Genomic DNA, 12215 nt, shown 5'->3' on the forward strand with positions numbered 1-12215 from the left:
ATGTATCTCCCAGAAATATGGGGGGAGGGGGAATCATATAGGATGAGAAATGGAAACCCCAACACAAGCAAACACGAGCTGTGGCAGGATAACTGGTGAGGTTCACTGTGAGGATGAAGGGCTCTGGACCAGGTGGATGAAAAGCCAGTCCATGTGTCAAATGAGAACTTGTTCTTCAAGGAACCCGCACGCTGCCCTCAAAGCTAAGCGGTTCCCCAATGATAGAAGGGAGAAGCCACTCCTCTGGTCCTTGGGAGAGCTTCCTCTCACTCCTGCCTCTGCGATCCAGAGATAGCCCGCTCCTGAGCCTGCTTCCCCTGGGACCCAGCGGTGTACAAGCAAACACTGCGGGTGGGAGGTGGGAATATACCCCTTTCCCAGGCCTTCCACATTGGCTCGGAAAGGGAAATCAACGAGAAGGCCTGCAACATCTGGAACTTGTTGATGGACTAAATGATGGACAATTAAGGAAAAAAGGGACTAGTGGGGAGGAAATTTCTGCCACACTGGTTTTTCCCCTTCCTCATCTAGAACTTTCAATAGCGTATCATTCTCTATGCTGGCAAGCTCTGCTGGCCCCAGATGAGGACTTCTAATCCCCAAGGAGAGCAAATGACTTGTCTCTGTGGTTAGTGGGGTCCCTTCCCGAGGTTCCCCTTACCCCTAGCCAACAACCGGAGCCAGCCACCTGTGCATCGACTCAACCTGAATCATAGTCTAATGGCACCTCTGTTTCTTTAATGGGCACCCAATCAGAGCCTGGGAATATCTGCAACTCTCTCTATGGGTCAGCCACCTTTGTTCAACCAATAATTTGTGATTTACTGAACAGGCCCACTTGTTTAATCAAACAGCTCTAAAATGTCCTGGCAAAACAGGAACCCATTGTCATAATGCAAATCAGGATGCTTATTCATTTATATTTTTTGAAAAGAGGACTTAGTCCTACATCTATGTAACTTCCTTCTCTGAGGAGGATATTTATAGACAAGCATGACATGAACATTTAATAGTTGTATTTGAATTTAGAATGTAGCAACCTATATAATAGTAAATATTATGACTAATTTTTTCCATCTTCCCTAATCTCTGCTTTTTCTTCACTTTCTCCTATCTTTCATTGAAATTGGGAAGTGAGGTTGGACAGGAGGCTAGAATATTGAACATCTATTAGATCAACAAGGACCAAGAATTATCCACCAAAGTAAATATACACTGTTGTCTTGACCTTTTCATTGAAGAGCCTTGTTTTGATATTGAAGAGTTATAATCTCTTTTGGACACGTGTCTAATTTTTAAAATAAGTTACCTAACATTTCTTGGAGCTGACCCCTTGCCACTTTTCCCTTTTATTCTATCAAATTTAAGATACTGTGAGAGTACTTAACTCAGAAACCCAGAAGTTCCAAAAAATATATAAATAAATAAAAGAGCAGTTCCAATGTCAACTGCTCTCAGAGGGAGGTATGTAAACCAATCATTTTCTCCCTCATATAACCAGTACCTCTAGGAGGGGCCTCTGAAAATAGTATTTGGAAGGAAAAAAGTAGGGAGAAGGCAGGAAAAGAGCAAAGACAATTTAAATGTATCTTGTCTAGGTCTCCAGTGGTGGGTTTTGTTTTTTTGTCTTCTCTTTAGATGATTAAATTGCAGGTGTGCAAACTTCTCTTCCTCTGGCATGAAGATGCTGGCCTGTGCTAAGGATAAAAGTCCCTGGGGGTCCCCACATCTCTTGTCTCAGTGCCCTTTGAGTAGTCGTCTCCAGAGCCCAAGTCCATGGTCTCTGGATGGCTGGCAAATTCCTGAGGTAAGAACTCCTCTGCCGAAGAGTGGGGAGAGTGAGTCTGGTGCCGGAACACCTTCTCCTGCAGCTCAGCGATGTCATTACGGATGTCAGCCAGGATCAGCAGCAGGAAGTCGAAAGAACCAGGTGGCCCCTGTGCAAGAGAGGAATCAAAACCAGAACCACAGACTCAGCCCCTTGCAAAGTGAAGGTTTGCTATGTCTGCTGTGTGCTGGCAGCTACTGAGACAATAATTCCGGGTCCCAAATGGAGAAGACACACAGACTGTTAGCATAGCCTGGGGGATTCTTTAGATTGCCTTCTGGTTCCCTTACCACGTATATAACCTTTGTTCCCTCCCAATTCTAGGCTATATCAAATCTGGCAGAATGAAAGAATAGGAGAATAACCTTTCCAATGTGATTTTCCAAAGAAACCTGGACGATGCTATAGAGGCAGAAAGTAGGGGTTAAGAGAGTGGGGCTCTGTTGGGCTTGAATCTCACCACTGCCGCTTACTAGCTTGTCTTGGACAAGTTACTTAATTTCTTTGGGTCTCCATCTCCCCATCCATAAAAAGGAGATAACAGACTCAATTCACTGGGTTTCATAGGCTTCCAAGGGCGTCTATAAATGAGTTAATAAATGCAAAAGGCTGAGACCATAGTGAATGCTAAAAAAATGTTATATTTTAAGGCAAAATTATTAGTGTTTATAAGGATGCCTGATTATAACTACAACCTAAATGAAGTGGAGAGAACCTCCATGCTGCGCTAGAAACAGCAGCTCACATATGCAAATACTTTTTTCAGAAATGACGCTGGCCTCTTCAAAAGCAATGGAGTTAACTTGAATTTTCTGTGCTTTGGATAAGAGATTGGATACCACTGATTTTCATTTTCAACCTCCCAGATACTATGCATTTATCCAGCTAGTTTCTTCTCAGTGGTCCCAACCCCCCTGCATGCATCTGTACTCTCTGGAGGGGATGGTCACCTGACCTGCTAGAGCTATAGCGGTGGCTAAATTCTGAAGCGTTGAGTCAGGACTTAGCCCATAGATTTCTCTTCTCATCTCCTTCAGATGTTTCATGACATACTTGAAAACAGACTCATGGCATTCTGAGGTTTTGAATCTTAAGACATTCCAAATAAAGATTAGCCACGATAAAAAGAAAAAGAAATGGAAAACAAAATTTCAAAATAAATTCCAAGCAGCTGCTGAAGGCCTCCGTGATTCCCCTCCTAACCACCGCGTTCTGTTTGGGCAGGCAGAGTGACAGCCGGAGGAAGCCAGCTTTTGTTATTAAGACCAACTCACAGGCTTCTCAGAGCTGCATTCCCGGGATCATTTGGGGAAGCGAGGTGGATAGTACTACTCACCGGAGACCCTCTGGGTCCAGGAGCTCCTTTCTCCCCCTAAAAGCAGAGAAAGGTCAGGGTTAGCTTCTTGATGCTACTACCACAGTCTCCATGTAGACTCCTGCCATGACCATCTCCCTGCCCAAAACAACAAATATTTTCCGTCGGAAACAAATGTAAGCTTAAGCTGGACTCGTGGGACCACTTTTGAACAGGCTGCTTGGGTCAAGTGTCTCTCATTCATATTTTCCCCGAGGTCATATATTTTAAAACCAGATCTGACAAGAGGAATGCCTGCATTTCCAGGCAGGGTGTGGGATAATTCAGGAGCTTTCTAAAGGAACTCGCACTGACTTTATGAGGCAAGGAGCAGGCAGCTCTCAAAGTGAAACCACTCCCACTTGCACAGAAGGGACCTGCTGCTGTTGACTTAAGCACATCACACACAAAATAGCCCTACAGAAGAACACTGGCTAAAGAGAAAAGCATGTGCTACTCTGACAACACAGGGACTTGTTTAAAATTCATAAGAGGGGGTGGGGGGAAGGGGCCCTAGTATAAGGTGAGAGGAGAAGATTTGACTTTGGGTGGTGGGCACACGGTGCGATATACAAATCTTGCAACATAGAAACCCACACCTGAAACCTATATGTTCAGGTTGACCAATGTCACCCCAATTAATTTAACAAATAAAATATCTCTCTTAGGAGTGGTTTTGGTGGTTGTTTTGTTATTATGGTTATTTCATATTTTAAGGAAATTGCTTTTTAGATTTTCTTCCCAGCATTGGGGGGAAAAGTGTATCTGTGTCTCAATTTTGTCACGCACAATGGGGACAGTAAACAGTGCTTGAGCTTTACTGAACTTGGGAAACCTTAGGCTGTTAAGGACCACTCATGAGACTTACCTTAGAGCCATCTCTTCCTGGTGCACCTGGTGGGCCCTACAAGACAAAGGGATCGCATTCAACAAAGGAGAAAGCAGGGAGCAAGAACACAATTTCCTCAACAACAGCAAGTGGATGGCTGAGAAAATACTGACCACAGGGCCCCTCCGGCCTTGCTTAATGTGGGACAGGTCAGGGGGTGGTCCCATGGGTCCCATGGAGCCCCGTGGGCCCGGCTGCCCAGGAGGGCCTGGCATACCCGGAAAGCCTGGGCTGCCCTTGGGTCCTGGCGAGCCTGCAATCAAAGAACAGCTCATTAGCTCTGCATCCTGCGAGGAAGGCCAGGGCGCTGGCTTACAAGTTTGTGAGCCCCTGTAGCCATTTCTCTGTGCACCCTGCCCTGTGCCTTCTGACACCTCCTCTGGAAAGTCCCACCTGGCCTTTAAATTTAACCCAGTCTAAATGGACTTCTGCCTCTCCCTCTCTTGTCTTAAACCGCCAGTCACCTGTCCACTCAAGCCAGAATCTTGAAAGTCTTCCTATAGATTTCCTTGTTTCCACAACCCCTCATCCAATCTGTGACCAGTTCCTCTACATTTTGCCTCTTTCACTTCTCTTAGAACTGCTGGCTCCTCTAAATCCCATCAATCATAGCAGGGTGGCGGTTATCACACCTGGAGAGTGGTCAAGAGTACAGGGTTCAGCATCTGAGAGACCTAGGGAATAGTGGACACCAGGCTGGCCCTGAGTCCGCAGAACTGGGCAATGAATCCGTAGGAGTTCACTACACCAATCTATTTTTATAGAGATCAATGTTAAAAAATAGTTTTCATATTGTTTCTCTGTAGTTTAAAATGGTCTCTAAGAATCTTTTTTAAAAATATATATTTTATTGATTTTTTTACAGAGAGGAAGAGAGAGGGATAGAGAGTTAGAAAAATTGATGAGAGAGAGTCATCGATCAGCTGCCTCTTGCATACCTCCTACTGGGGATGTGCCCACAACCAAGGTACATGCCCTTGACCAGAATCAAACCTGGGACCTTTCAGTCCACAGGCCGACGCTCCATCCACTGAGCCAAATTTGTTTTGGCGGTCTCTAAGAATCTTATCTAAGCCCAGGACAATGAGCTTTTTCTCCCAAATTACTATTGGTTATGAGGGTTTGTTTCTCAGGCTTGAGGACCAACTTCCCAAGGCCCTCTGGCCACACAGATGTGGGTGCTCCCTGGACTCCTGCTTCTGCTCTCATCCATGGAAGCTAGAGAACTCCGTCAGCACCCACTAACCGTGAGCCCTTGGCTGCTGACTCTTGCCCTTCGATGTCCTTGTCCACACTCACCAGGAGGGCCCTGACCCCCAGGCAGGCCAGGTGGCCCTGGAAGGTAGGCGTTTGAGGCCAGCACCTTGTCACCAGTGTTGTACTTGCCCAGGTCAGCAGCACTGTTGGGGAGCAGGGCGATCTGCAGAGAGAAGAGAAACCCCACTCAGGAAGCGATGGCTCCACTGCCAGGAGACTCTTCACACTATTGATAATTTCCCTCTATCTGAGCCATTTAGAGCTCAGAGGGGATATAGAGATCCTCCTTCTAAACCCAGAGTTTATGTTTTATCAGCATAAGCACAATGTCTGAGCTGCTGGCAAACAGGTGAAGTGATTGATTGACTGTAGGTGTAAGGATTCACCAAGTCCATCTCAGGGCATTAACCTCAGCATACCGCCATTATTAGAACCCTGATGTTCTGCCAGGCATTTGTGGGAGAGTCAGTCCTCACCCTCGGTGACAAGGGTACCCAAACGGCTGCTATCCGAAGTGCACGGAGACCAAAGCACAGGCTATCATTTTTAAATGTGAAAAATAAAGCTGCCACAGAAAGTCATCACCAGCTTAAGGAAGTGTATAGAGAGGATGTTCCTGTTGACAGAATATAGGCAAAATATCAGATAAAATAGAATCGCCTATGTTGGCCCCAGGGCCATGTGTCTGGATGATCATTTCACAAAAAGTCTCAATCGTCTTAATTCATCCTCCACAACTCCACCACGTCCCCTGACCTGGGGGCCTGTTAGTCACCCAGTCCATGCCCTGCCTTCATTGTGTTCTGCTGCCCCTCAGACGGTCAGCTCTGAGGATGAAGGGCAAAGCGTTCAAGCCTAACCCTAGTTGGCACCAACCCCAGGGAATGCTCAATGAGGTTGCAGATTTATTTCCTTCTCATTTTTAAGCATTTCCACTTTATCTCTGCCGTTCTGTGATTGTGTCTAACACGCGGGGCATGTACCTTTTGCTTCAGCTGCAGCACCGTCTGCTTCATCTGGTGAAACTCCTTGCATGAAGCGCAGCAGGTTCCGGCTCTCACCGCGTTCTCAGCCTTCTCATCGTGCCCTGAGAGAGGAGAGGGGCTCTGGTCCATCTGGGAGGCCGAAGGACACCCAGCCCCGCAGACAGCATCATGGAAGGCAGACGTGGGCAGACTTGCTGACCATAGAACGTGCAAAGGTTTTTTGGTCTTCAGGGGAGCACTGACAGTATGCCCAGGTGGTGGAGCGAGCGAGAGGGACCTTCTATGTTTTGGGCTCAGCTGTTCCCATTTAGGCACCCCTGCCTCTTTCTCTTTCGTGTGGGAAAATGTGAACCCTTGCCCTTTTATCAGGACTTTCCGGGAGGCAGGCTGCATCAACGCAACATGATTTATACTCCCTTCCAAAGGCCAATGCTCACATGCCGAAAATTATCCCCAAGCTTAGGCAGTGGGCCTCGGGCTCAGGGCTCACAGAGCTGGTCCTTATCACCTCTGTCATCCAGCCGATCAAAGGCAGCACTGCCAGACCAGGCGGGGTCACAGGTCAGGGCTGGGCACTGACCTCCATGGAGGTGTGAAGCTGGGATGGAAAACGTGACAGACACTCTGAACGCACCCACTTGGGGGCAAATGAAAGAGGCCCTGAGAAGGCACCCTGGCCGGCCGTCCACTGGGAAGGATCCTAATGACATCTTATAGAGCACTGGGAGCTCCAGGGGCTTTTTGTAAAATTATATTTCACTAAAGAAAGAGTGGGTCAAATGGTGCCGTGGCCAAGAATTTACACAGCTCTCATCCTACCGGTACTGAAATGCCTACAGACACCTGCGTGCTGGAGACTAGACCCTGGAGGCAACCTTGCTACTGATGCGGAGGTGAAGACCACCAAGGCTGTGTGGAGGCAGCAGTGGTGTGGGCCAAGAGTGGGGTGCACGGATGTTTTCTTGGGGCGGATAGGGCAGTGTGACTCCAGGTAAGTGGAAACCCTCCTCCTGGCTTAGGAGGCCTTTGGTGTGGGACCAGGTGTGCTGTTTGTGATGGATAATACTGCTACCTGGAATATAACACAGGGGCAGTAGAGTAACGTCTCTCCCAAGCCATTTCCTGTGCCTCTTGGCCCACGTTCTTTTCCTATTATTCCTTTCTGGGAAGGCCTCTTGACTGCCTCCACTAGTGAATTCTACCAACTAGCAAGACCCAGCTCGAGTGTCTACAAAGCCCGCCTCTCTGTTTACAGAGATCCTTCAGGGCTCTGAGATCAATGGTGTTGACCACGTGTCCCACTCAAGTGGTGGGTGCCCTAGGCTTCCCTGCAGAGGGGATACTGGTGCAGAGTGGGAGCCACCTAAGAACTGGAGTAGCTTCTTGGTAGCTCACAGAGTGGATGCTCGAAAAATGTCTGTGAAACAGGATGTTAGATGTTGAATTGTCCCCGCCTCCCAAATTCACATGTTGAAACCCGAACCCCCAGGCTATCACGAACAAGTTTTATTTCTACTTTTATATACTCAATTGAACTCACCAAGGGGTGGTAATAACTAAGGTAATTTGGTATTTTCATAAGAGAAAACCTTTTTACCAGGTTCTAGACTATTCATTTATATCACGGAGTGTTAGGACTAATGTATCTTCAGTTCAGTCTCCTTTACAGATAAGGTCTCCCAGAGCACCATGTGCAGAGACTGAGCACCGTGGGGGTGCAGGGAGTTCTGAACCACCTGAGGACCAGGCTGGCTGTAGGGCAGTGGTTCCCACATGTGATCAACAGACCTGCAGCAGCACCAGCACCATCACGCGGAGACCTGTTCTTTGAAATCTGAAATCCTGGGAGTAGGCCTAGAGTCCGTCCATCAAAGCCCTTCAAACGACCCACATTCACTGACCCAGAGACCAGCCCCGCTGAGTGACCTTTGACCTAGAAGTACTCGGCCTGTTTGCAGTACCTTTGTGAAATGATCAGAATGAGATCAAGATGAACTTTGCTCTGAGATTTTCAAATCAAATGCATCAGGAAGATATTGACTACAAACTTTTTAAATGAATTCCTCCGGATCCATAGACATAATCTCAGAGCTCTGGGGGTTCCCTGTACGAAATTTTTCATTTTATGTTTTTTAAAAATAATCATTAAAACATTTACATATTCTAAATTATGTATATGACTGCCTTATAATGAAACTGTCCCACAGACACACACAAAGATAAATTTTGCTCCAAAGACATCTGAAGCTTCCACAGAAAAAGAAACATACTAGTACCGTGTTTCCCTGAAAATAAGACATCCTCCGAAAATAAGACCTACTTACAGTTTTCCTTCTGAGTGAAATATAAGGCATCCCCCCAGAAATAAGGCCCCCCTAGGCTAAACATGAGAGATTTGGTCCACTGATTCTGAAAGAAATGGAGTCACAAGAAATTCACCAGGAAATTCAGGAATTGGATTGTTATGATGATGTTCCAGAAGATGATGACATGATTGTCATTGAATAAATGAGTAAATTCTTGATACTGTAGGATTCACAGTTTGTCTGGTTTGTGTTGACAACTACATTACTACCGTACTGTATACAGGTAATAAACTTCCTTCATTTTCATTTAACAATACATGTGTACCGTATTCTTCTTCCTGGAAAAATAAGACCTAACTCATCTTTGGGAGCAAAAATTAATATAAGACACTGTCTTATATATTTTTGGGGAAACAGGGTAGTAGCAAGGGGTGTAGGCTCTGGTGGAGTCCTGTGATCAGGACGGAATCCTGATGTTGCTGCTTTGTACCTTTTGGGCTGGAAGTCACAGCCTCTGTGAGCATCCTTCCTTTGAAACATGATAAGTAACAATGACACTTAACACGTGGAATTGCTGTGAATTCCCAGAACAGAGCCTACTACATGACAAATGCTCTGTAAATGCTGATATGATTGTTGATGCTGGTATCTTTTAAAAATTATGTTACCTACAAAATTATAGATGTCTTTCCTTTGGAAAGAGTTCTTAGAGGGTTTGAAGATAAATAACTGTGTGTAGATCAGAGCATACAATCTCTTCTGAATTGGGGCTTATCTCTTCTGGAATTTGTCTACAGTACTGTCAAATGTGATAAATAATCCTGTGGGTGCTACATTAATAATTCATATAAAAATCTGGGTAGGAATCTTGAACTTTGTTTCAATACTCTCAATGTAGTCACTGAGTATCTCTGACTGTGACTATGACCATGTCCAGTGAAGTATGCTACATAATAAAAGGCTAATAATATGCAAATAAACCAAACGGTGGAACAACCAGAACAACGAAACAGCTGAACAACAGGTCGTTATGACTTGTGCTGACCAGCAGTAGGTGTGTGCAGAACATGGCAGGCATTGGCCACAGCAGGATGGTGGAGCAAGTGAACAGGGGCACCAGACTAAGGCAGGGCACCAGTCGCTGTCATCAGGGTGAGCCTTTGGTGGTTACTGAAAATTCTTTGCTCCCAAATGCTGCGGTTCCACCCGGTGCTCGCACCCACTGCCAGTGCCCAGCACCCGTTCTGATCACTTAGCACCATCAGCTGGTGTGAGCAGCAGCTGCCAGCCCTGATTACCATTGAGGGCTTCTCCATCTCCCCCTGCTCCTGTGGGGTGATCAGGGCAGCAGCTGCTGCTTGAACACACTGTCAGTGCTGGCCCCACTTGAACACGCTGCTAGCACCAGCCCCAATTGCTCCACACCATCATCGGGTGTGAGTGGGGCCAGTGAGTGAGACTGGTGGTGATGGCTGTGGGCTGCTGGCAGACAGGGGACCAGGGCAGCAGTGGGTGGAGGCATAGAGGATGGGTTGAGACCTGTTCCTGAGCCTACAGCAGCCTCATAGCCCACAGTTCCTTTCAAGGTGCAAGAATTCATGCACTGGGCCCCTGGTCACAATATATTGCTCCAACCTGCTCAGATAAAGGTGCAATATTATCAATTAGCCACATGGGGGCAGATAGCTCTAATTTTTACTGACATTGAGCAGTGTATATATCCTAAGCACTAGAGATAGAATTCCTTACATACCATATTAGTAATATTTAATAAACTTAGAAAAACTAAAGAATGTTCCCAACACACTTCATACCAGCAGTGTCACAAACGAACAAAGCATGTTTGTTTTTTAAAAGTCGATGGTGCAGATTTGTGCCCTGGCAGCAGTTCTCAACCCTGGTGGCACATGCAACTGCTTAGGGGGCTTTTAAAAATTCCACTGACTGTGTTGTACCCCTCCCAGCAGGGAGTCACAGCACGGATGGCAACAGCATTTTTTCAAGCCCCCCAGGGGGAGAACCACTGACCTATGGATTAGTGGAGCTTGAAAGTTATATGAAACACCTGCTGTCCCTGACACTTTGAACTGTACTAAGAGGCACTGGGGGTCACGGTCACTTTTTCAGAAAGTAAACAAAAGTTGATAAATAGCTAATTACTATGGAGCCGACTTGCCCTTAATTCTTCTCCTCACAGGGGCTGCATAGATTCCCTGGAGTGAATCAGCTAGCTCCAGCTACATATTTTCAGAGAATCAAAGTGACTGAGCGAGCCATTCTTGCCTATTAGCCAGCCGAGACACTGCGCCTGTGTGTGCACAGTGACCTTTCCATTATGAGACACAGTTCCATGGCCAGCCCCTTCTGCTCTCCACCTGCTCTCTGGATAAAGAGCTGAGGCCATCCTTGACTTTAAATTCCTCTAACTGTAATGTTACAGACATTGGACAATGCAAAGTTTAAAAAAAACAACAACACACACACAGGAGGAGGCAAGATTTTACATCATGTGTTTATACTTAATAATCATTACCTCCTCATCCAAAAAAAATTGACCGTGATGAAATATTGGACTTATTAATTAGTCCAGAACAAATGAAATCACTTAACTGCCTCTGATGTTCCAGATATGAAGCTCATCTGGCCCGCAACTTTTCTTAGTGCTGAGCCGAATAGCTGGACGTTGGTGCTTCATCTGTTGAGATTCAGTAAGTTCTCTGTTTTGCTAGTGAAGCTGGGCATGTCTTGGAGTCTTGGCATTCACTTAGATGCAGCACAAAGACGTGACTGCACAGGGACTCCTAGGGCTGGGAGAGCTTATATTACTTTTCCTGAAGCTACATCACACCACACTGGAAAAAAAAATATTTGCAAAGGGCAAAAGGGTCTTCAGAGCTCCCCTTGTCCAACCCTCTTGTCTACAGAGGAGGAAGCTGAGGCCTGGCGACCAGCCCACGACAGCTGGTTAATACTAACGCAGCTCCAGCTACCAGCTCTCCTAACTTCTACGCCAAGGAACTTTTGGGGCGTCACTGCTGTCATCCAGGGCTCTTGCCTTTTGTGGCCAGAACCGCCAAAGCCAGCCCCTCACTTTCTCGGTGGCCCAAATTATGACTTTAACATTCCGGGCAAGCAATGTGCCTGTCCTTTTTCATAATTTTGTGTATGAATTACTCCTCTCAGGCTGTGACTCCTTGATTTCCTTGGTTACGCGTGTTGGAATGTTTTTCTTAGTAAAATACTAAAACCAAATGCTAAGTCCTCTGCGCGTGTGTGGTGAATTCAATAGAGACCAGTTACTGAACATGAAATACTGAGAAATTCTTTTATAATGTTGCTTCTGGCAGCGGGGCGAGTAAGATACAACTGACAGTGACCTTTCAGGTTTTAAAAAAGTCATTTGAGGCTGTACATGTAGAGGAGGAGGGAGAGAATCGGCAGTGAGGAGTTCATTACAATGAAGCACAGCGGTAAAGCCACCAGACAGTTCTTTCTGATCAAACAGAAGCGCACCCCCTCCCAGCCCCTGTAAACTGAACCTCCTTTCTCTCAGAGGAGGAGTACCGCCCTGTTTTGTTCATCAGATGCTCTGCTG

The 12215-nt window shown here is 46.3% G+C and overlaps 1 protein-coding gene across 1 annotated transcript in view; it reads right to left on the reverse strand.

The window, feature by feature from the left end:
* Nucleotides 1-1613: 1613 nt before the first annotated feature.
* Nucleotides 1614-12215, reverse strand: part of CCBE1 (collagen and calcium binding EGF domains 1) — a 165568-nt gene continuing 154966 nt past the window's right edge. Inside the window, exons 6-11 of the mRNA XM_084888291.1 lie at nt 6312-6415; nt 5371-5491; nt 4185-4324; nt 4051-4086; nt 3165-3200; nt 1614-1937 (exon numbers count right to left, since the gene is read on the reverse strand). Coding sequence (XP_084744417.1) covers nt 1698-1937; nt 3165-3200; nt 4051-4086; nt 4185-4324; nt 5371-5491; nt 6312-6415 — 677 coding nt within the window. The 3' untranslated portion in view covers nt 1614-1697. The remainder of the gene's footprint in view (nt 1938-3164; nt 3201-4050; nt 4087-4184; nt 4325-5370; nt 5492-6311; nt 6416-12215) is intronic.

Source organism: Pipistrellus hanaki (genome assembly GCF_964339955.1).
Source record: "Pipistrellus hanaki genome assembly, chromosome: 6".
NCBI lineage: Eukaryota > Metazoa > Chordata > Mammalia > Chiroptera > Vespertilionidae > Pipistrellus > Pipistrellus hanaki.